Source organism: Anthonomus grandis, chromosome 6 (assembly GCF_022605725.1).
Source record: "Anthonomus grandis grandis chromosome 6, icAntGran1.3, whole genome shotgun sequence".
Classification (NCBI taxonomy): Eukaryota; Metazoa; Arthropoda; class Insecta; order Coleoptera; family Curculionidae; genus Anthonomus; species Anthonomus grandis.
In genome coordinates, this window is record NC_065551.1 from 18,518,733 (window position 1) to 18,543,960 (window position 25,228).

General features: G+C 30.7%; 2 protein-coding genes across 2 annotated transcripts in view; one reads left to right on the top strand and one right to left on the bottom strand.

The window, feature by feature from the left end:
* LOC126737289 (nose resistant to fluoxetine protein 6-like) overlaps positions 1-2,797 on the bottom strand; it is a 47,893-nt gene extending 45,096 nt beyond the window's left edge. The window contains exons 1-2 of the mRNA XM_050442120.1: positions 2,504-2,797; positions 2,249-2,445 (exon numbers count right to left, since the gene is read on the bottom strand). Coding sequence (XP_050298077.1) covers positions 2,249-2,445; positions 2,504-2,759 — 453 coding nt within the window. The 5' untranslated portion in view covers positions 2,760-2,797. The remainder of the gene's footprint in view (positions 1-2,248; positions 2,446-2,503) is intronic.
* A 3,743-nt stretch (positions 2,798-6,540) lies between these two features.
* The window catches only part of LOC126737597 (U8-agatoxin-Ao1a-like), a 43,418-nt gene continuing 24,730 nt past the window's right edge, over positions 6,541-25,228 (top strand). Inside the window, exon 1 of the mRNA XM_050442577.1 lies at positions 6,541-6,805. Coding sequence (XP_050298534.1) covers positions 6,541-6,805 — 265 coding nt within the window. The remainder of the gene's footprint in view (positions 6,806-25,228) is intronic.

The following is a 25,228-nucleotide window of genomic DNA, read 5'->3' on the forward strand; positions in this document are numbered from 1 at the left end:
TGACATAAAACCGACACCCAGTGACATAGGCGTCGCCAGGTAGGAATTATTAATATCATTTTGGAATGGGGTGAGTGCAATCTGATTACGTTTAAGGCAGCTAAGACTTAAGCTGCTGTATTTACAAAGAATGCCCCAAGCCTTATTATGTCCTTATTGTTAGGTATGGATATTGAAAGAGATATGGAATTATCAGATCATGAATGTATTGAACTGACCCTTTTTGTTATTGGGGATTGTGACAATAGCGATGGAAAGGCGAGGATATTCAGATCTTTTTCATCAGAAAATGCGGAATATTTCTCCTCTTATTAACTAAAGAACCCTGGAATGACATCCTTCGCCATTCGCCATACCAGCACAAACGACATGTTTACATACTTTTTTGGTATCTTTATCCATTACTTTAACTTAGCTTTTCCAAAAAAAAAACAAAAAAATTAAACCCTGTATAAACCCCTTTCACTAAAAACAAATAAAATTTTGTCATAGAACCAGTAGATGTCTATGAAGTTCACAATATATTTAATAAGACTTGTTTCAAGAAATCAGCAGGAATTGATGAGATACTATCCAACATTTTTAAGAAAGTCGCTCCCGCAATTTGTCTACCAATCTGTAGACATAATTGGATTGTAGAATTAATTGGATTAAGTCATTTCTAAGCCACAGGCCTCAGTCAGTTGAGATTAAGGGTGACAAGAACGGTATTGCTAATTAAACATTCCAATCGCGTTTTATAGACGTAGATACCGGTGCTCCACAGGGCTCACTTTTGTCCCCACTTTTGTCCCCACTTTTCTTTATTGTGTTTTGCAACAGCTGAAATGATGACATTGGCGGACCATATACAGTACTATCCCAGTGTGTCGAGGATAAATCATGCGTAATATCCCACACAAACTGTCAAATAGCCTTAGATCTTCCAAACTCTACAGTCTTACAGATGCAAAAATGGTGTGAGCAAAATCAGTTAGTCCTTAATTCAAGCAAAACAAAATTCATTCATTTTCAAAACAAAAGGCAGACTTTGAAAATAATTGATAATGATATGCCCCTAAACATCGATGGAATTATTGTATATGAATCGGACGAAACTAAGTTTTTTGGTCTTACTTTGGCCATGTTGATGAAATATGTAAAAAGATAACGTCGGTAAACTTTGCTATATACAACTTAAAAAACATTGCCAGTAGGTATCATTAATTCAGTTTTATTATGCATATATATAATCACGTATAGCATAGTGTTTTGGGGATCTCATGCAGAGTCAATAAAAAGAACATTTGTGATTTAAAAAAGAATTGTATAGACAATGTGTGGATCCGCTTTTCGAGAGCATTGTGCTCCTTTGTTTAAAAAATTAGGAATTATGACAAAATATCCTCTTTACTTGTACAAAATATGCTGTTTTGCCTCCAAACACGAACATTTTTTTTTAAAAATTGTGATGTAAATACTAACAGTAATTAGACAAGACATAGATTCGATTTTGCAGTGCCTATAAGACAACCATGTATGAAATGAGTCCCTATTATATGTGTGTCAAAATATACAACACATTAAAAATCCAGAGATAACTAGAAGCTTGGACAGTTTCAGGCACAGCAGGAAGGTGACTCGGTTTTATTAATATAATCATGGCAAATAATCTTCCAAATTAGCCCATATCATTCCACCTAGAGCTAAAATACATGCAAGTTATACTTGACAGGAAGATGTGAATCATGAATGTCAAATGCATCTGCCGACGCCTAGAACATCGCTATATCAGGTAGGACTCCTTTTTATGGATGAGTGCTAATTTATGGAATCAACGTCCAAAGTACGTCTTTTCGAAAGTTACAGCTTGTAAAACTTTAGGAAAAATATCGACAGACACTTTTAGGCACTGGTGCTACTCGTGATACTCAGGTACCATAAGGTTTGCCGTAATTTTACAGTAAATTTGTTGATCTTTATTATTTATATTAAAAAATATTACTAAAACAGGCACAATTTAATTATTAATCAACTATAAGGAATTTGTTACAATCTCGTGGTCTACTAATCACTTAAGCAATGGTTTAATGCACAATGACAGTAGACAATAGTAGTTTTTAATAACTTATATGTGTGCCGATGCAAATTAAATAAAATATAAAAATTGTATCTGGCTAAATCGTTAAAGGCCACATACCTTCAAAAAAAAAATGTGGGTGCCAACTCTAAAATACAAGTGTTTCTTATTATAAAAAGATTTTCTTACCCTTTCTGAAATATTCTTGTAACTAAGTATCTTCTTTAGCAAAAATGTATCAGGATACACTTTTAAGCTGCAATGTTTCCCCCTAATGGGCCCAAATTGACTATTAGAGTAAATAGAGATGCATTGCTTATAATTGCCAAACTCGAAGAGGTTTCCATATAATATCCCCGATTGAATCTTAGACGATGAGTCAAACACTATAAAATTCTCATTTTAAAGTATTGAAAAAAACATTATATAAATGCAAATGGGTACTTTTTAACGCCCAAGGTTCAAAAGCTCTTAACGCAGCAGCAAATTCATAAGAATGATTTCTACATAAATTATTTTTAGAGTTCTTAAGGGCATAAACGTCTAGGATTTGATTCATTGTTAAACCTTGTTTAAGGTTAAGTTTAACTGGTTTTCTCCCTAAATCCATTTTACTAGTAACTTCTGGTAATACAGGTTCAGTTATTAAAGAAATATTTTCGATATTTGCTTCTCTAACTCCCTTACTAAAGTTCTTCATAAAAACCTCAACATTTTTTACGGCTTCCTTATAGCTGCTGCTATTCCAATTTCCCTTAGGGTATGTAGCAGAGGAAAACCCACCTAAAAAAATTAACACACAAACTCTCACTAAGCTATCCATGTTTATATAGGACAAAGTTCTAAATAAACAAGGAAATTTCCAAGACCATGTCGTTTTATATGAATTTCAGAATAACATCTTACAAAGGACGTCAGGGACTAAGTTTGGAATTAGTGGTTTATGCTTAAAGTTTCCAAGGCTGCTTAAATAATGAAGGTAATATTACAGTTGCAAAAGAAAAGTGAATAATAATAGCCTTAGTAACTAGTTTATTGCAGTTTTTCTAGACTTACAATGTATAAAAGCAATTATGTATTACACGTTGTAAACCAGTTAAACAAAATCCCTTAACAGCTGCCATGTTGTTCTTGGGAGAATTAAATTGTCACAATTTTCCTGCACGCTAGAGCACTAAAGAGCTTAAGTGTTATTAATTATCCTAACAACTACCTGGGACGGAAATTAATTTTCGCATGAAAAATTAACGATTTTATGTCGGAAAATCGCCATTTAAACGTACCTAATATATAAATCTAGTTAAAATTTATAGGAGGCTATCATAAAATGTAATAACTTGTAGCAGCTGTTTCAATATCGAATTGAAAACAAACGACTGCATCCTATTTCGCGCCGATTTGCGTTTCGCCTTGTTTTATGGAAATTCCAAAAACCCATCCGCCATCCATGAATCAATTTATCTTCGGAAAAGTCGCGTAAATATGCGAATCGATGCGGTGAAATCTGTCAAATAACAACTCACATTTGGCACTGGTTGTATCAGGATATACGAAAGAGAAACTAATAAATATCAAAAGTGGAGTTTGTTGTCATACTTTATTACTTTTGACAGAAGGCTGGAAAAATATGCCAATTACTGATCCTATTATATTTCAGAATTGTTTTAACCTGCTCTGCAAATATTGTTAAAAATGTGTATACCGTCACCATTTAAGTTATGCACACATATAAATTAAATTAAATATCAAACATTTATTAGGCTTTTAACCATCATGAAGGTCTATATGGTTAAATTATACTTTAAAATAAAAGAAAATCACCACGGTTGTTTTAAAATATTAAGCAAATACATATTGTATCTATTTAAGTTATGCGCATGCATAGGTTTAAAACATGCACAATGCAAGGTTTAAAACAAAAAAAAATTAAAAACTACTTCTAAATTAAGAAAATATTTGGTTAAAAGATATATAAAAGCCAAGTTATGCATAGAAATAAATTAACAAAACTTTGAATTTTTATGGTAGTTTTAGAGCAAAATCAATCAAAACTGTTCAAATACTATAAAAGTAGTGTCAACATCCTAATAGAGAGCAAATATTTCAAATTTTTTACTTTTTTCATGCTCTAAAAAATATTTTGCGCATGCCAACTTTAACCAAAAATTATAAAGAATTTTATCGTGTAAATCTTAATTGACGTAATAAATCTTACAAAACTCAAATAACTTTTGTCCCTTATATAGAACGCCAACGACAAAAATGTTGTCCTACAAGTTCTTCCTTTTTCTGCTGCTAAAAAAAAGTTAAATGAAAATTTTGAAATAGTAGTAACATTATAAATTCAATAATCATTAATCAATCAAATATAAATAAATAAAATCATTTTCATACTTTTCCGAGATACTAGTGTTTTTCGGCACAATTTGTTTGATAAAAAAATGCTAATATAGGAAATAAATGACGTCTCTAATAATACAAAGCAAAAATGATGGTCTTAAGATTAACGTTTATTATTCTACTCGCGGTATAATCTTAAACATGTGGACTATAAACTAGATATAAATATAAGTACTTATAGAGATGGATCTCTTATAGGATCAATTTAATAAATATTAACTATTTTATAAGCAAACATGCTTCGGTATAAATCAAACGAATTAAGAAAATTCACTCCTTGGATTCGTTAAAATACTAGATGCTAATGAAACTTCGCGATAAAGGTAGTAGTAGACGAGCCTACAGCAATATTAAGAAAAAAAGACGCTTATTTTAATTAACTCTCTTTTGAGAAAGGTAAAGATTTCTGGCAAGCAGCTAAGAAATTGGAATTAACTAGTTAAAACATTAATCATGAACTGCCATCTTCTTTTAAAACCCTGATATATACTAAATGATTTTATGTTAACATCTGGTAAGAAAATAACATTCTACCTTTGTAATAAATACGAAAATACAGGTAGTAGTTATAAACTTGAATATGAATAAAAAGCTTTTAAACCAAAAACTTCTAAAGACTAAATTAGACAGATAACTTCAAATATGCCTTCTATACATAACAGGTCATTTCGCAAATATAATAAATACACGTGTATTGCGGAGTGTATTTCCTGCTGTAAACTTGCAAACTGCAAACCTGGCTAACGTTAAAGACCTTAGACTTTCAGTATACTACTGGCCATATCAAAACTTATTGAAAAATTTTTCTTTGAATAAATTAGAAGCTTCTCACAAAAATTTAAAATTATTCCAAGCTGTCAGAGAATTACTCATAGAAATCTGAATGTAAGATGTTTTGCCTTTCATAGTTACGGAATAAAAAAGTCAATTCTCGTGGCAAAAACCGTTTGACCTTGAAATTACTTTAGGTAAATACATTCATCAAGTCCTAAAACTGCAGTTTTTTTGGGAAGAGGAATAACCCGGGAGATTTTCCAGCATTCCGGAAAATGGAATCTAATAAGCAGGAATTTAATATTTTGGTTAGATATAGCAATATCACTGAAGAATTATAAGTACAACATTTTGAAGTCCGAGCCGGTAGCCATTGATTTTACTTTTAAGAGATATTTATTGACTTCTGGTTAAGTGACTGTACTAAATGTATAGAATGCTTAAAAGCAACATTCCCTATTATTTTTGTAATAATTATTGATTCGGTGGTTTATGATTTGCTGAAAATTGTAAAAATAAAGTTGATTTATAAAATCACGATTATTAAATGCGACAGGAATCGAATTTTTAATTTATTTAATGCAAATGCTTAAATTATTTATTTTTTGCCATAGGGTTCGAGAGTCTCTTCCACAATAATCACTTGTGAATTCAAGACATCTCTTTTTTTTATTAGCTATAGCGATATTAGATTTCTAATTTTTTTAATGCCGAAAATATGTCGCTTACCACAAACATCATTGTACATCGAACATGACAGTTGTTTTTAATGCATATCCTGAAGATTAGACTTGCACAGGAATAAAATGTGCTGAAAGGCTTCGCTGAGAAAGGTTTCATCATTCAGCGGACATGATTATTGATGAAACACCTAGAAAACTTTCAGCAATAATTAGTCAGTGTATCTGTAGATATTTCGTTTTATACAGAAGCAGTAAATAAACACGTCTTCTCTAGTGCGAACACATATTATCACAACAATTGACCCAATTATATAAATTTTTCAAAGTCAAAACTGACCAACTTTTTTCTGAAACCTTTTCTTGAAAAATACGATCCTAGGAAGTTACAGGAGGGTAGCATTACTTTTGTTACACACTATATGCATAACTCTATATGAGATGTATGACGTGTATGACTCTATATGAGAACTGAACTTATGATTGCCTCTCTATTCAGCGTATATACTACGAAAAATGTACTTTTGTTTATTAGATTTACTTCTTGAAACTAAATATTCATATCAAACAATAGTCTATCTAACGAATGACATGAAAAAAAAGGAAAAACTTTCCATATGGACACAAATGTGTGGGTGTGATATGAACGCGAACACCGCATGCTCTCGGCGTCGTCATCACGCGACGGTGGTGGCTGGCGATCCCTTCTGTAGCGTCGCGACGCCACTTGACGACCACCGACGCTCAGTGCGCTCTGAGGCGTCTTCCATCGTAGGAGACATGAAGATCGCTGCTGGTGGACACGTGTCGCTTCTCCTGGTGGCTCTTTGTTGCTGCGTGTTGATAGTTGTCGCTACGGCACAAGCCTCGAACGTGCCGTATTTTGACGATGGTAAGTAAAAAAGATTATTTTTCTTTTTTAAAAAAATTCGAAAAAAAAATTAGTGTAAAATATATTTTGTCTTACTAAAAGACTCAGAACATGCATGTCATATGCATTTAAGTTATGCACTTAAAGAATTCTCGAATAGTTTACAAAGCTTTTGAACTGTATTAAATAAAAAGTTGGTCTTAACATAGAAAATTATTTTTTAGTGTATTCTTGTAAAAGATACCATGTCTTATCCAATTTAGTCACTTATGAATTAAAATTTATTTGGGTACAAGATACAAAATAAATAAATTTCCAAAAATACTTACCCCTACTAAGAGGTTTTAAAGATATTAGATCAATAAATATTACTCCTGTTATTTTAAAAATCCTATGTCACATTTATAACGAAATAAGTAACTATATTTAAAATATAAAAATTATTTCCGACTGTCAATCAAGCTTTCGTAAGTCGTTCAGTAGAGGATGCTTTTTTTACGACAGTGTGCTACTTTTTCATGATACCCTTAAAAAATTTTCATTGCCCATTTAGTTTTTAAGGTACAGTGAAAATGTTGCATTTTAAAACCTCGTCATATTTCCGTTATCCTTCAAGATATTAAAAAGGTACTTTCATATATTTTTTTCGTAGAATATAGTAGTGTAGATAATTTTTGTTAAATATTCACTATTTTTGGGTTATAAACCCAACTTATGTTTTTTACATAAAACAGCCTGTAGATATCTAAACTAACAAAATTCCTTTTTTTTTTGCAGTTCCAAAAGTATATAATAGTATGCACTTTGTCACATAAATGCCCAAATAAATGAGTTTTTTTTAAAATTAAATGCATAATTTGATAGTACACATGGCTATTATTTATGACGAGAAACAAAAATAAATATTAAATATTGGTGCATCTCCTCGGTTCTTTGATCGACTTTTGTTCTATTTTCCAGAACCAGTTTATCTTCGTTCTTTTGATAGTATTATTTAGTTCATAGTTATCTAGTTCTTTGAATAATGGCAGCATATGAAAATTACGAAAAATATGATTATATTCTATACAGAATTATGAAAATTTTGAAGAAGCTTTAAAACTTTAAAAATAGCTTTGGAATCATACTTCTAGAGCTAAGTAAACTATTATGGTTATGAAAATCCTGTGCTTGTAAGATAACCAGAATGAAGAGAACCGCTTTTTGATGATGTTTGCTCGTTTAAAAGCAAATTTAGTTGAGCAGAAATCCAAGAATCCAGAAATGTCCTAAAACATACAACAAAGAAAATAAATAGGTGTTTTAGGATATATGCAAGCAACACCTTCATCACTAGGTAGCAAAATTGGCTCAGTGGACTTTGAAAAAATATAAATATCATCCATACAAATTTCATACAGTGCAACTATATGAAACTGTTTTGCCAATGGTATTTGGAGCAAATCGATACTATCGATTTATTTGTAAAACTTGTTATCTGGTCAGACAAATACTTTTTTTAAATGCGGATATTTTAAATTGTCACAATACCTGGAAGTGGCATACAGAAAATCAGCATTTAATGTTTGAGAACGTACAAAAAGAACGCTTTAGAGTTAGAACGTCAGGTTTTAGTTTGGCAGACACATAGATTATAGGATTTTTAAACGAGATCTTACAGACTAGAAATCCTAAATATAATTTTACAATCAGTCGGAAAAATTTCATTAGCCAAATATTTTTAGTTTTCCTCCAGCAAGATGGTGCACCAAGTCATAACTCTAGATATTTCTTGATAATTACTTTCCTAAAAGATAGTTAAGGACCTGTTAAATAGCCGCTACGACCTCCAGATCATTATTACTACCATATTTATTTGTTTGTATTGTTATTCAGGGCTGACTATTAAATTATGCATTTATTTTAAACAGTTGTCATTTATTTGTGTTGATGAAAAAAGTGCATACTATTAAATATCTTTAAAACGTTAAAAAATGGCAATTATGCAAGTCTTAAAATCTATAGAGCAGTCCATTAAAAAAAAAATTAATTTAATTAATAACTCAAAAATAGTAAATATTTAACAAAAACTATCTATACCACTATATTCTAAGGAAAAAAAGAATATTATTTTATCTTTCCGATAGGTTAAAGGATAACGGAGATATAAGGAGGATCCCAAAATGCAACATTTTGAAAAATTCCTTGTATTTTATAAACTTAAAAGGTAATAAAAATTTTGTTAACAGCATCTTTAGCTTCATAAAAAAGTAGCACACTGTCGCTAATACAGCATCCCGTTAACGTTCAAAATAACGAAGTTACCCTGCAAAAGAACTCTACGCAAAATAAGTCTTATTAGTGTTTTCGATGATATTAGGGCTAAGGATAATTTATAGAAGATAAAATGCTTAACGCAGTTAGCAAGTAGTTAGTAATGCATTTGATACCATAGTCTAATAAATGCTTTTGGCAAAGTTGCATTACTTTGATTTCTGGGCAAATGCAGTTAGTTTTTGTAGGTCCTATCTTAAAGATCTCTTACATTATGCTCAATCTGTGTATTATGGTGAATTTGGATTTTTTAAGTTTTTGCCATTTAAAATTGGGGTGCCCCCGGATTAAAATAGTAAAGGGTTAAATTTTGGGGGATCCAACACTCATTCTATTTCTAATATTCTCTCTATTTATTGCTGACATATTTCAGGCATTTAAGATTCTTATTTATACCGATTTGTTGATAATTTACAAATTTATACTTTTTTTAAAATGCCTTATTTTATTTACTACAAGCCAAAACTTCAAACTAAATGCTTTAAAATCATTCTGCAAAATTTTCTTCAAAAATATTAAAAAAAAAGTTATCTGCAAACCTACACCAAACATTATAAAAACATACTAGGATGAACATCAAAATCGCTTACTGGCTTCAATACTTGAGTTTCAAAAGCATATTCAACTATAAAAATCATTTACCATAAATATTTGCATAAATATTTGCTTTACTATTTTCTTGTACTGTCATTGCTGCATTATGGACACATTGTTTATGGTGACTCTTTAATTAAAATTTCGTCATGGACGATAGAAAAATTGCAAAATAGTTGTATGCTATTTTCCTTCAACTTATCTTATAGAAACCATCTTGCTTCTTATCTGAATTCAAATTATATACTAAATATGAGGAACAGAATAAAATTTCATATGTATATTTTATTATAATAAATATTTAAGTAAATAAATCTGACCAGCTGTCTTATTTCAGGAATTTATTCTTTTATCACGGTAATATACACAATATGAGAAATACATAACTGTTTAGAACTTCATATCATAAACATCAAACTGTAAAAAATCATTTTACTATCCAGGAGTTCTTATATAGAACAAGTTACTGAATTATATTTTATTTAAAATGGTATACAAAACAAATTTATTGCGTATATCAAGAAGATTCTCTATAATGCCTTATTATTAGTATAAGTATGGTAACAATAATTGGCAACCGCAAAAATATTTTATTAAAATTTTACTTATTTATTCTTATTTGTCCGTAAAAAGCATCTTGATTTTTACATAACTTTATTTAATAATTTAGTTATGATCATGTCAAAATTGCAGACACAAATTGAATTTTAAATTTTAATCTTCGAATTTTCATTGCTATGTTATAATGTCTTCATTTTTATGTCTGTTTTTGAGTTTTTGCCGTTGATCATTCAACAATGTATAATTTTTATTTATTATTTTATTTGCCTTTGATTTTAAGGGGCTTAATATACTTATTTTTTAATTGATTCAAATTTACAAAGTTGCATACAATAGTAGGTCGTAGACGTTGTTTATGACGAGAAACAAAAATAAATGTTTTTTTACACGATTTTTGGTCTATTTTCCGAAACCAGTTAATTATCGTTTTTTCAGTATTATTATTTAATTGATATTTATGAAGGTCTGCGAGTAATGGTACCATATGAAAATTATAAATAATATTATATGCTGGTATGTTTTATATACAGTTTTAAAAATTTCGAAAAACTTTATGATTATAATTCAAAAGATAAGTGAGCTATAAGGGCTTTGAACATTTCTATTACCATTATAAGTTTGTCCTTGTTAGATATTCAGAAAGAAAGCATTCATTTTTCGAAATATTTGCTCCTTTAAAAGCAAATTTAGTTGAGCGCGGATCCGTTGTTCACCATATAATAAAAAAAAATAACTTCATGAAGACGAAGGTGCTGTCGTCCTCCAAAAAATTCAGAAGAAAATTGGTGTGCCAAAAACTGACGCTCAGAAAAAAACGACATTTGACGCCATCAAAAGGAGAGTATACTTTTTGTCCTGCAACCAGATTTTAGAATGGTCTATAGTTCATTAAGGACATAAAGCCTTTACTCAGTCCTCATGGATTGAATTGCCAGGTCCAGGGGCGGTTGACCAGAGTTTCAAGGACAGGGCCTGTTTGTATAGAGTCCGTGATGTTTGGGGGGCATTGAACTCTATAAATTGTCTGCTGTAGCTCACGATAGCAAAAATTTTTTTATTAAGCCTAATGTCCTGAGGAGTTTTATTAGTTGATTGGAGGCAGAACTAATTTTTTTTCTCATGATCTTGAACTGCGACATTTGCATCTTGGCAATGTCGAGAGCCTAACACTGTTATCTAGTCAGGTGAATGATTTTTTTCATTCACCTGACAACACATCGTCCGCACATTTTTGCGGACATTTATAATTGTCGTAATATCAAAAACTGATATACTGAAAATTAGCATTTAGTATTTGAGAGGGCACAACAAGGACCCTTTGGAGTTATGCACCCCTTTGCCTTTTTTTGAAGGAGGTCTCACAGCACATAGATACCTAGAAATCCTTGAAGAAGCTATTTCAGAACTGCTCAAAAATACTCCGTTATTTCAATATAATGCTGTTTATCTAGAACAAAATAGGGCTTAAATGGCCTTCACAATCACCTGATCTAGCAATTTTAGATTTTTTTTTATGGGACTATATAGAAAATTAAGGATGTAATGACACGACGACATAGCAGAATTTCGAGAGGTCACTCATTTAGTCTTGGTTGTTTTTAATGCTTTTTTTTGTATCTGTTATATTGTTACTTTATGCTACAGAATTGTTAGAAACTTACTGTCATTAAAAGCAACACTTTATGTAGTTTAAAAATGTTATGCTTTTATTACAGCACTGCGTTCTACAAAAAAAATTATTAAAATGTAATTTTACCTTTTTGATAAAAAAAGGATTACGAAGAAACGAGAGAGATCCCAAAATTCAACATTTTCCAAAATGTCTTGTATTTAAAAAACTAAAAGGGGTATAAGGATTTTATTAACGTTATGTTTAGTTTTACGAAAAAGTAACACACTGTCGCGAAAATTGCATCCCACTAACGATAAAAATAACGGATATACCTCGTAAAAATACTCAAAATGGGACACCCTGTACTTATGTGTTAGTTTCAGTATATTTTAACGGGCTAAATACCACATGTACACTTTTTAATTCATTTGTTATATCGGTTTTGTATAATAGCTGTTCAGTCCGAACTACCCTTAATATTTATAGAGGGTGATTTTCAACCTATGCGCATAAACTTAGGAAATGATAGCTGATGAGTAATAATATAAAAAAAATGTAGTAAAATATTTTTAGGAGATATACATTTTTAAAAAAATAAAAAACGTGTATTTTTTAACGTGTTTAGTTTAAACTAATTTAAAGCAACTGTTCGAAGTTGTTTCCATTATTTTCGATACAGACTTGAGCTCGTCGAATCCATGAAGACGTACATGCATGGGCCAAACCAGGCTGTAGGCGAATTGCGTCACTGGCAGCGTTTGTGCGATGTCGTAGCTCTTGCTCAGTATCAACTTCGTTTACATACACCATTGTTTTCATATGACCCCACAAATAAAAGTCTAATAAATTAAGGTCAGGCGAGCGAGGGGGCCACCCAACAGGACCATCACGGCCTATCCATCGTCCATAAAACACACGATCTAAATGATGTCGCACTGGTCGTGAAAAATGTGGTGGAGCACCATCATGAAGAAACCACATGTTCTGCCTAACGTTGAGATTTACATTTTCAAGGAGCACTGGTAAATTGTTGCGCAAAAATTCCAAATACCGAGCACCAGTCAAACGATTTTCCAGAATAAAAGGTCCGATGAGCATCCCGTTCGGAATTCCAGCCCAAACACTTACAGAAAAACGTTGTTGAAAGTATGTTCTCCATGTAATATGCGGATTTTCCAAAGCCCAGTAATGAGTGTTATGAAAGTTGAAAATTCCATTGCGCGTAAAATTTGCCTCATCCGTAACTAAAATGTTGATGGTAAAGTTTGGGCTTAACTGCTGGTGATGTAGCAACCACTCACAAAAGTGTACTCGAAGCGGCAAATCATCAAGCATCTGCACATGAAACGGGTACAGCATCTCGTGCCTTAAAATTTGCCAATTTGTAGGTTGCGATATTCCAAATCGCGCTGCAATTGTCCTAGTGCTAATTCCAGGTGGTTCTTCGATAACTTCTAAAATATTCTCCTCCAGATTTAGAATGTGCCTAGGTCTAATAGCTCCTCCATCTTGTCCAGGCCGCGGCCGCAAATTGCCAGTTTCTCTACCCCGCTGAATACCACGTAAGAAAGCCCCACGTCTCGGGTGATATCTTTAGGGAAATCTTTGGGCATACAGATCAGCTGCTGCCACTGCATTCTGATGCGTTTCTCCGTAAACCAAAAGCATGTCGACAAGTTCTTCGTTGTAAAAATGGGCGCCATTACATTTGACGCTTTTATTTTGTTCGTGTGAAAATAACGATCGAAAACGATCACAGCCGCCAATAAACTAAGTACTGCTAAAGATTCTAAACAACAAATTCCAAATATTATGACTTGTTTACTATCAGTTATTAATAAACAAAATAAGTTCGTCTGATACACGTTCTGCTGACATTTGTTTAACTTTATTTCGGAAACCAAAAAAATTTTACTACATTTTTTTCTCATTATTACTCATTATTGATCTTCATCTACCATATCCCAAGTTTATGCGCATAGGTTGAAAATCACCCTGCATACAATCGGAAATAAGAAAAAAAGGTCATTTTATATGCATGCATTGTTCATGTGGTAATACAAGCTTTTTAAATTTAAATTTGAAAAATAAGAAATATTTGCCATATTTTATTCACGTAAGCCTTGTCCTATTCACAAAAAACTAATTAATATATTTTATATTCATGTAAATTATGCACTGATTAACTATGCAATAATTCGTTGAAATATTGGTATGGTATTTGAAAAAAGTAAGTAGCTTCATTTTTTTTTTTGTAAAATTTATCACTAATGGCTAATGAACACCCAAAAAGTGTATTTTAATTTTGTGTCAAGATACAGACCAATATTTCAAACAACTATATAAAAAAAAATTAAGTAGCTTTTAATCAAAATATGCAAAAAAATTGCCTCAATATAAGGAATAATTTTATTAGTGTATTCTCGTTAAAATAATCATGTCACATCCATTTAGATTATGCACATACGTAACGAATCTCAAATTTCATCACTGTTCGCTTGTTAAAAATCTAAGAATGCCTCAACATATCGATTTAAGTTATGCACATGTCAAAATTAAATTGAGTCCTAAATAGTTATTATACGCTTAGCAGGATTTAAGCCTAGAAAACCACAAACTTATATTCAAATTACTTGTTTCACTACTTTTTAAATAAATGAGTATGTTCGTATAATCTCCATTAAGATTACGCAGATATAAAATTTAAGATAATGGTTATTCATCACACAAAACTTTTAAGCAGCTTTAAAGTAAGTTATGCCAAAAACTGGTCTAAAAAATAATTTAATCAGTCCATTATCATAAGAATATTCATATCGTATCCATGTAAGCTATGCGCATACATAATAATTTGAACCTAAAATTTCATCATCACGCTCTTATTTAATGACTATTCATACCACATCCACTTAGTTATGCACATATCTAATTTTAATTAAATCTCAATCATTTACTACAGGATTTTAACAAAAAAAAAGAAATTCTAAAAAACTAATTTTATTCATGTCATATCTATTTAAGTTATGCACTTATATAAATTTAAATGAATCCTAAACAAACGTTAACTTCTACGCGAACGGCTATGAAGACTTCCATAAGGTATACACCAGACTAGTGTTAAAAGTATCAGAAATACAATTTTATAAAAATAATATTTACAATATTTTTTAGGTAAAATAAGGAAATTGAGAACTAAAATGCACTCCTCGATATTAGGACTAATATGTAGATTTTCATGAATATTTGCATTATTGATTAAAAATCAGAAAATTTCTATTATTTATTAATAGCCTTTAAAGGTTAAACGGCATTTGCCCTTTTTATTTCCATTATATTTGCAATTAAATCATGCAATTTACAAAATATAACGTGATATTTATTTGAAAAACGAAATTTATTTGGTATCGTACCTAATTGGATTATGCGTAATTTAATTAAATACCCTATGCAAATCTTTTATTTGATATTTAATAGGTTTTATTCAGAAAAATCTAAAAATGGAAATTAAAAATGCTGAAAAATCTCTGAGACTCTATTTAATAATTTTAAAATAAATAGGGCTTGCACCTGCATATTTTTTTAAAACTAAAACTAAATGTTAGAATATTATGCTACATTGTTTAAAATCTCCATTCTCATTAGTTCTCACCAGCTGAATGTTAAGCTCTGCTTTCATTGCATACTAATGTGGATAATTACAGGTAGCGACATGACCTGGTTGAGACTGGAATTTAATATGCAGCCACTTTGATGATATTTTGTTGAAATATCCTACTAAAATACTTATTTTTATATTAAAAATTCTAATTGGTTTAGGTGGCTTTTAGCCTATAAGTTTTACGAGAATATAAGGTGCTAAACAGTAATGTTTGCCCTTAGGGAGTGTCGCTGTTTAGGAACATAAATAACAATTTTTCTTCATAAAACGAATAAGAATTATGACGATTTTGTGCTGCTTGCAAGAATAATGCATGAAATTTATTAAGTTTTTTTTTATATAGGAAGCAAGATAAAAAATTATGAGAAATGTTTTTAAATTAGTATGGCTAATTAATAGGCCAATTAATTCATATCTAATAAAGTTATGTATAGTTTGGAGTATTTATGGCACAGTCCAGGTATCACAAACTTGATTATGATTTTGTTTTAGATTAAAGAAAGATTAAGCATGTTTTATAATAAGATTTAGAAAAAGTTTGAAAAAAATTGCTTTACTACTCTTGAACAAATTTGAAATGGAAAAAATAATAAACACTTAGGAATACAGAAAAAAATAAAAAAAATGGAATGGCTCCAATAGTGCCGAAATATTAAAAGATATTTTTAACTACCTGAATGGTAAAACACTGGTTAATAATTGTAAAAAAAATTATTAAAATATTCGAAGAAAGTAAAAAGTTATTTAAAAAAAGGTGACTAGTTACCCAGATTAGTAAGCAAAGTCAATTCATCTTGGAAAATACACTACAGAGATAAGAAAACTGACCTTACCATCCTTGAAAGGACGAGAATGAATTGTATTTTTCTAAAAAATAGCTTTAACTCCTTTTAAGATTTATTTTCTGATTACTATAAAAGTTGCCTTATAAAACTTGAAATTAAATTGATCCCTGAAAGCAGTAAGATAGTTTTATTAAAAAATACAGAAAGGAATGAAATATTACTGGAAAAATTTCTTTAATTGGTCTTGAAAAATTTATTAAAAAAATTCTAAAAGTGAGTCTAAATAAAGGAAACAGAATGAATTAACAGATTGCTCATGCTGCCTGAAAGAAATAGCTTTAATTCTCTTGAAAAGGAACTTTAATTACAAAAATTACTCTAAATGATTGGAAGACGTGAGAAAGCGAAAAAAGAAAAACGAAAGTTTGTTTTAAGAACCATTGACTCATAAGTTATAAATGGCTGTTGCAAACTTATTTTTATAGACTTTTCCTTTTTTCTATAGCTCTGAACCGTCAACACATCAATAAAACATCACAAATCCAATAATCTACAGAAAGAAAAAAACATGTTTCCGAAAAGCAAAATCAATCTAAAAGATTACGTCTTTATTAGCCACAGAAAAATGAGGAGTGGCTCGAGGCGGCTTTAACTTGTTGCTGCCAGAAACACATTTATCCGACCGACCGAAAATCCTATTATACCATATCCGGCAATTCCTTCTCACTGACTACTATGGCGAGATCAAAATACGTGGCAGTGAAAATTCATTTTTCGAAGAGTAAAAAATGATAGCAACTCGCTTCTTTTAAATTGAAATGGAAAATAAGGTTGAAATATAAAAATAAAATTGTTTTGAGGGTATATAATTAAAGGGAAAATTTTGTGTTTATTAGGGTTTTTTTTTTGTAAAGAGCTATAGAGATTAAGGATTTAACACGCCACGTTTTTAAGTAAAAACATAAAATAGCAGGCATAATCTAACTGGATACGATATGCCATACATTTTATAATTTAAAGAGTCTTAAAGTAAAATAACACTTGAAAACCAGTTAAATGCTTCATCGTAAGAAATTTGCAATAATAAAGCAGCAAAGCAAAACCTTCAAACATAGATATATTCTTTCGCCAAATTGATTTTTTATCAGTAAACTTATCGGGCTGGCATACGCCCAAACAGTAGAGACGAGGCAATTTTCGATTACAATTCTATCTATCGACCTATACAGGCGTGCAAAAGGCAATATGTGGGCAAAATAAAAGGGAAGAGATGCACAAATATGAAAAAAGTTTAACTTTTGAAAAGAATTTGAAATAACAGTGATATGCATAATAATAAAAGGGAAAATTTTTAACAAATTTACAGTAAGGAGAGCATTTAATATTAATATTAACTGCTCTCCTCATGTAGCCCTTTACTAATTTCATCCCTAACTCGCCTCAATCCCAATTCCTATTTATCTAATTATATGTTTCCTCGTCTCCCTTGCGAAGTCTTTCAAATGCAAAGCTCTGTTATGTGGATCCTTTGCGAGTGATTAATAAAATAATTATCGTGGTTGATTAAGGTTTTTAATTAAGGTACGATGAAATTGGATTTTTCAAAAATCTCATTACATAACATTATATATCTTTTAATTAAAATAAGAAATGAATAATGCCTACTTTAGTGAACTGTTTTGTTATTTTTAATTACAATTTATGAGCTTTCAGACCAGTTAGATAATTTCTAGATGATTTTGTTTTCTGGTCAATGTCTTTTTTCATTGTATACCAAGACGTTCGGAGCTCATCTTAACCTTACAAGTAGTACCTTGTAGATTTATCTTAGCACTAAGTAGCCGAAAGGCTTGCGCTTTTTGAAAGTGATAATTTAGTATTAATTTAAGATATAATGGTAGGTTTACAGAAGGAATTGTTGTAGTGGAGACAAAATAACAAGAACAAAATCTTTTTTTTTTATTTTACGTATATTGATGTTTTAATTTTTATAGTCATCCTTAGAATACTATAGTGTTAAAACACTGTAAAAAAAAACTTCTAATATCGAAAGCTATTCACATATTTTTCTCAAAATATGTGGTTACTTCTGAATATTATGTAATGACATAGCCCAACTCATCCCGAGTCATCAAATTTAATATTTAGAAAGTCGCCGCCCACATCGCTGTGCACATACCTTTTCAAATTGCCTCTATGTAAGGCGACTAACTAATTTTAATTAAAATGAAACCGTACCTAACTCGAAAGACGCGTGTCGCCAGATTATGTTTGCTGTCATAAATGGCCGAGAGTATAAACAAAAGAGAGCTGAAAATTCACCTAATTAAACAGTAAAGTAATAAGCCCAGGAAATAAGGTCGGAGTAATATCAAGGGGTTGAGTGAAAAAGAGTCCTTATAATATTGAGAGCCTTGACGTGGATTTCGTATTTGAATGACCTGAAATTTAAGCTTTAAAGTTGCATTAAGTGAGCAGTTTTAAAAAACTGCTCACTTTTTAAAATTTTTAAAATTTTAAAAAGTGAGCAGTTTTTAAAATTTATTTTTCATTTCTTAAGTAGAGCTTTTAACCATTTGTAGCCTTTTTATTCGGTTCGCTAAACAGTTATTTAATTAGGCCAATTATGGCAATATTTTAAGAAACGGCTTAAAAATTAATATAAGGTAAAGAAAAACGATAGCAGAGCAGAAAGATAAAATAGTATTAACAAAGACATAAAAAAACAAAATCAGAAAAAGCGCTTGTTGCATACTTTTTCATTAATAAGAAAGAGATATTTTGATTTAAAACTGTTCCTTTAATAAATACTTATAAGAAGCAAATACGAGAATCCATGGGTAACTGAAAGTATTTCCATCATCCTCCACTAAATTTATTTGAAATTTTTACCTACCTGTTTCGGATATATAACATGTTGATCATCAGGGATAACAATTAAGAGGTTCAGCCAATTCACCTTTACAAAAGAGTTTTACAAGTTTTACAAAACAAAGGCAAGCCATTAGCTATTATTATTGACCTATTGTTTTAATTATGTAGTTTAAGGTTTTAGTAATTCGAAGTTTTGTCCCATTCACACGGTTTTAACCATTTAACTTTATCTGAGGCAATAAAACTATAAGATGAATTGACAGAACCCCTTTATTTTTATTCCTGATGATGGACATGTTATATGTCCGAAACATGTAGGATTAATGGTTTTAAATAAATTTAGTGGAGGATGACCGAAATACTTTCAGTTACTCATTGATCTATTAACTTCACTGCAAAAATGGACTACTGCTACAAATACGAGAATATTTATTTTCTTAGTGAGCTATTTAAATGTATCACGTACGTAGCCGTAAAATGTCCCTTGAGACTATTATGACACTGCGTTCTCTTGTCTCGGTAATACTCCAAGCTTTATTAAAATTTGTATATGCTTAGAAACGGGAGAGCTCTGCCCGTTCCCAGTTCTGAAATAGCCATTTCTAATTTGGTCTCTTGTTTTAATATTGTAACCATGATAGTCTTTGTGAAATTAACTATCCGCATTAATTTTAATAATACTGTTTTGTAGTGGTTAAATGAGCTTTGTCTGCTTTAATAGTTCAATATTCAAAGCAAAGATAAATGGCCGTACTTAACCTTTAGCTTTTAATCCCTCCTAGGTGACATCTGACTAGGTATAACGACAAAAAAAATTATAGGTAATTTGATATGACAGTTGAACAAACATCATCGTAACCTAATATGAGACTAAAATAATTGGCTTAGCAAATTGCGTTAATAGAACATCGCGGGGGTAAATAAATATCCATTGCTCCGAACGGGCTTGTAGCACGGGGGTGCCATATTATAGCGGTGTTTAGTGCGCTACGGGATGCGAAAATTTATCTAAATTAGTTTCACCCTCAAAGAGTACCCCGCCGCGAGGAAAATAACAGTGTTAATTTTTCTTATTTGTTTCTGCTTGCCTTGTTTTTCTTATTTAGACGATTAGCATTTTATTTTATAAGGCTGATCCTGGTACAAAATTAAAAATAAAAAGTTCATTTATGATCAAAGGAAATGAGAGCAAAAGGAAGTGAGATATTTTACGTCTTCTAATTATGAACAGAGATATCAGCTGGAGGGATAAATAAAGGGATGTCTTACAAACAAACACTCGATTGCGAATGGAAATTTTTTACTCAATGTTTACGCTAGCAGAGATATCAAAGAAAAAAAGGAGTAAAAGATTGCTCAGGGTAACTCTGTTCATTTGGAATTTTAACGCTTAGTCCAATATTTGAAATCCTCGAATAATTAGCACAGATATCTCAGAAAGGGGGAGATAATGAGAAATGCAATTTTTTATATAACGATGCTATATACAAAAATTGATATTTCTCTAATTAGTTGCTCAGAACACAGAAAGAGAAACAGGGAGAAAAATATGTAACTACCTCACTTTATGCATTTCAAATGGTTGGTGTTGACGCATGTTACTACAATCATAATCATTAAAAAAGGTATTATAAAGGGAGGCAGAAATATATCAGAGAATCATTCTTTCGATTTAAAAGTTTCATATATTGATGCCTTTTACTACAATCGTATCTATTCTCTTTAGTAAAACCAATATTTAAAAAGCGTAACAATCTACAAACCAATAGGTCTTATCTCAAACTTTTCCAGAATTTTTAAAACTTTATTACAAGATCGGCTCATGTTCTTTTTTATTAAATACATTAAACACATGTCCTGTCCACTAAGCATTTCGAATTAATGAAAGGCTTGAGCACTGAAGATGGCAGAAATGGAATCATATTAAACCAATATATAAACCTCAATGAAAAGTCTAAAACTATATTTGTGTTTATCGATCGTTTCACCATGTCATTCTCTTTCGACTTACAAAGAAGTTTTTTATTACGGGTATATGAGGAACTGCATAAAAACTACTTAGCAGAAAGAAAAAAGCAAGTTGAACTAAACGATTCCTTAAATAGAGAAATGGAAATTACTTGTAAGGTAATTTAAGGCATAGTTCTCAAGCTAATTTCATTAGCTATACAAGGTGTCCCGGTTCATGTGGGAAATCGCTCGGATCCAGGTAGAACATCGAAAAATAATACCGAACGTTCCTATAAAAAAAATTCCTACAGGCCTTCTTTACGAAGATACAGCCTCCTAAAGGACGCTGCTGGAAATTGGTTTTTCATAAATTACTTTTAAACTACCCGGTAGAATTTAATAAAAAATTTTAGGTGATGAACACTATTAGGGACCTCTTAAAATGATATCCTTAAAATACATTTACCTTGTTTACTTTACCAGGGGCGGACTAGGTTGTACACTTTAATGCGTATATTTTTAAAACCCTGTATGTTAAAGTTTAAAAAAATAAATTTGAATACCTTAAACCCTAGGCTAAAAAAAGGTACTCTTGTTCATTATCGATAAAATGAACCGTTTTGGAGAAAAAAATAATAAACGATCCAATGTTTTTTTTTTTTTTAAATGAGATAAGTACGCCAGTTATTCAAAGACCAGAAAATTTCGATGTATTAGTCATTTAATTAAAAAAAAAACATGTTCCTAAAAATACAGTGGTGTCCTAAAAAATACTTTTACAAAATATTTCTTATTTATTATACGTTTATTTCTTTTTTGTTATTCTTAAGATAAAAACTAAAAAAATAATGTAAATCAATTGTACTGTACCTGAATTATTCATCGGAATTTTTGCATTTTTGACTGCATTATTGTTACAAACGTTGCTATACTCCAAATTATACTAGCAAATTATACGTTGCTATACTAGCAAATACCTATCATTTAAACCTTATCTTTGTCAACACATTCATCCTTTATTTGATAATATTTTTTTAATTTTTGTTTTTTTTTTGGTAGCTTTTAATTTAAATTACGTCAAAATTTGGAGTTTACTTTTATTGAGTATACAGATATGCATCTTATGTATGGTCTGGCGTCTTGCAATGCATTGAAAGCAAAAAGATTGTACAAAGAAAGATTTCCCAATCGCATTATTTCGGATCAGAAAACATTTCAACGTGTTGGTCAACGTCTAAGGGAAACTGGTAGGTTTCTGTTTTCCACTTAATGAGGTAATACTATTAAATTTCCTTAATGCAATTTTAGGATGTTTTGAAAAAAAAAGAATAATGGTGGTCGGAGGAGAACAGCACGTACAGTGCAATTGGAAGAAAATATTTTAGACGCTGTAGCTGACACTCCTACAACGAGTACTCGAAAATTAGCCGCTCAGCTTCATTCGTCCAAAACAATTGTACATATGGTACTTCAAAAACAACTGTTGTACCCATATTACTCACAAAAAGTCCATGAACTACTGCCCAGAGATTTTGCTCCTAGAATACACTTCGCAAACTGGCTGTTAGATCAGCAGCGAAATAACCCTAACTTTATCAGCACGATTCTTTTACGGATGAAGCAGGGTTTACCAAAAATGGAATTGAAAACTTACATAATTCGCATGTATAGGCTGATGAAAATCCCCGTGATACTATTAGTTCTCATCATCAACATCAATTCCAATCAATAAATATCTGGGCAGGAATTATTGGCAATTTTTTGATTAAGCCATTTGAACTGTCACCACTTTTAAATGGAGAACTTTATTTGGAGTTCCTCCAGAACAATTTTCGAGATTTATTAGAAGATTTGCATCTTGCAACCCGCCGAGATATGTATTTTATGCATGATGGAGCCCAACTCAACCCAACCCCACCCCATTTTAGCCTTGCTGTAAGACACCACTTAAATAATACTTTTGGAAACCGTTGGATAAGTAGAGGAGTCTCCTCCTCGGTCTCCCGATCTAACGCCATTAGATTTTTATCTATGGGGTCACCTCAAAACCTTGGTGTATTCCACCCCAGTCGATACTCGGGAAGAACCGCTCCAAAGAATTACATTTCATTGTGATAATTTAAAAAACAATTTTGGGTTATTGTGGCGAGTGCAGCAGTCCTCGATTCGTCGTGCCCGCGAATGTGTTAGAGTTCACGGAGCCCACGTCGAACCTACTTATGAAGTTTTTAATAATTAATTGCTTATTGCTCGTATTAAAGAATTTAACTTTTGTTTACATATTTGGTTTTTGGCATTTTTTTGTAAGTTGTTTTTTCTAATTTAAAAACATACACTCACCATAGGTTTTTTTTTAATTATTTTGTAAAAGTATTTTTTAGGACACCACTGTATTTTTAGAAACATGTATTTTTTTAAAATTAAATGACTTACATCGAAATTTTCTGGTATTTGAATAACTACCGTAGGTACTTATCACATTTAAAAAAAAATTAAAAAAAAAAACATTGGCTCGTTTATTATTTTTTTTCACCAAATCGGTTCATTTTATCGATAATGAATAGGAGTACCTTTTTTTTAGCCTAGGATTCAAGGTATCCAAATTTATTTTTTTTAGACTTTAACATACAGGGTGTTAAAAATATACGAATTCACCTCAATTCAATCACCTAAAATTTTTATTAAATTCTACCTGGTAGTTTAAAAGTAATTTATGAAAAACCAAATTCCAGCAGCGTCCTTTAGGAGGCTGTATCTTCGTAAAGAAGACCTGTAAGAATTTTTTTTATAGGAACGTTCGGTATTATTTTTAGATGTTCTACCTGAATCCGAGAAATTTCCCACATGAATCGGAACACCCTGTATACATAAGCGATCTGCTTAAAATGCCATGTGAATGTTTAATTGTGGCATTTGCAGTTGACACAGTAATTACGTATAGTTTCTTGGGACACCTGAAGATCTGAAATTCAGGGACACTTAAAAAATAGTTTTTGTGATCGAACAGAAATTTACTTACGGTTTTTAGGGATAAAATAAAATACATTGCATTTTTATTAAAAATATGTTTTAATAAAAATTAATTAATGTTCAGTATTTCTAAAAACTCTCCAAGCATCTAAATCTATAAGACATTTTAAGTATAGCGGTCCTAGACTTTGCAAAATTCTGAAAGAATGTCAAAATCTCAGGTTTTTTGAAACAGAGGTTTATCAATGGGTTTTAGATAATAAGTATACTATTTATCTAGAATTGGATTAGAAAATGTAATTATGTTTGCGAATTTGCACGATAAGAATTAAGCGAGCTTAAAAGCTTATTTCTGCTGTATTTAAAGTTTTTTAAATCTACTTTGTTTTTATTATTAATCTTTAGATTTAAAATTCCATCCCAAAAATTCTCTAAACTAATACTAATTAGGATTTAGACTTATTTAAGAAAAGCCTTATTGTAATTGATAAAACATAGTATGTAACAATTTCACTTTATTTGATTAATTCGTCAACATATGTATAATATAAGTTAAATTTCTATGTAAGTCTTAAACGTTTCTTTTTTTCCTGTAGATCACAAGCTAGATTTATACAAGGTAGCTTAACCAGTACGCCCTTCAGTGATCATAGGCAGAATTACGCAATAAAAATTATTAAAGAAATGAGAATGGTTAGAGTATGCCTAAATATAAATATATTATGTAATATATATTATTAATCTCATAAAGAAAGATATAACAAACATACTAATTTCATTTGCAACAAAAAATAATAAGAATATTGGTATATATAATTAAATATTGGCAATAATACGAACACTATTAAATAACTAAGTAAATCCGGAAAACAGCATTTTTAACTCTAAAGATATTACAATGTAGAGTAGCATCTGCTAAATATTAAATTATTTGAAATTATAGAGTTTATGCATTATTAATGTCTTATACATTCATTTATGATAATTTATGCATAAACTTTCCGGAAATAAATACATTTCACTAATTTAGTACGAAATTATATGACTGTCTTATTTAAATATTGAATTAACCTATAATTTAACTCTAAATACAGGTTGTTTATTTCCATATCGCTTTTTTAATATAT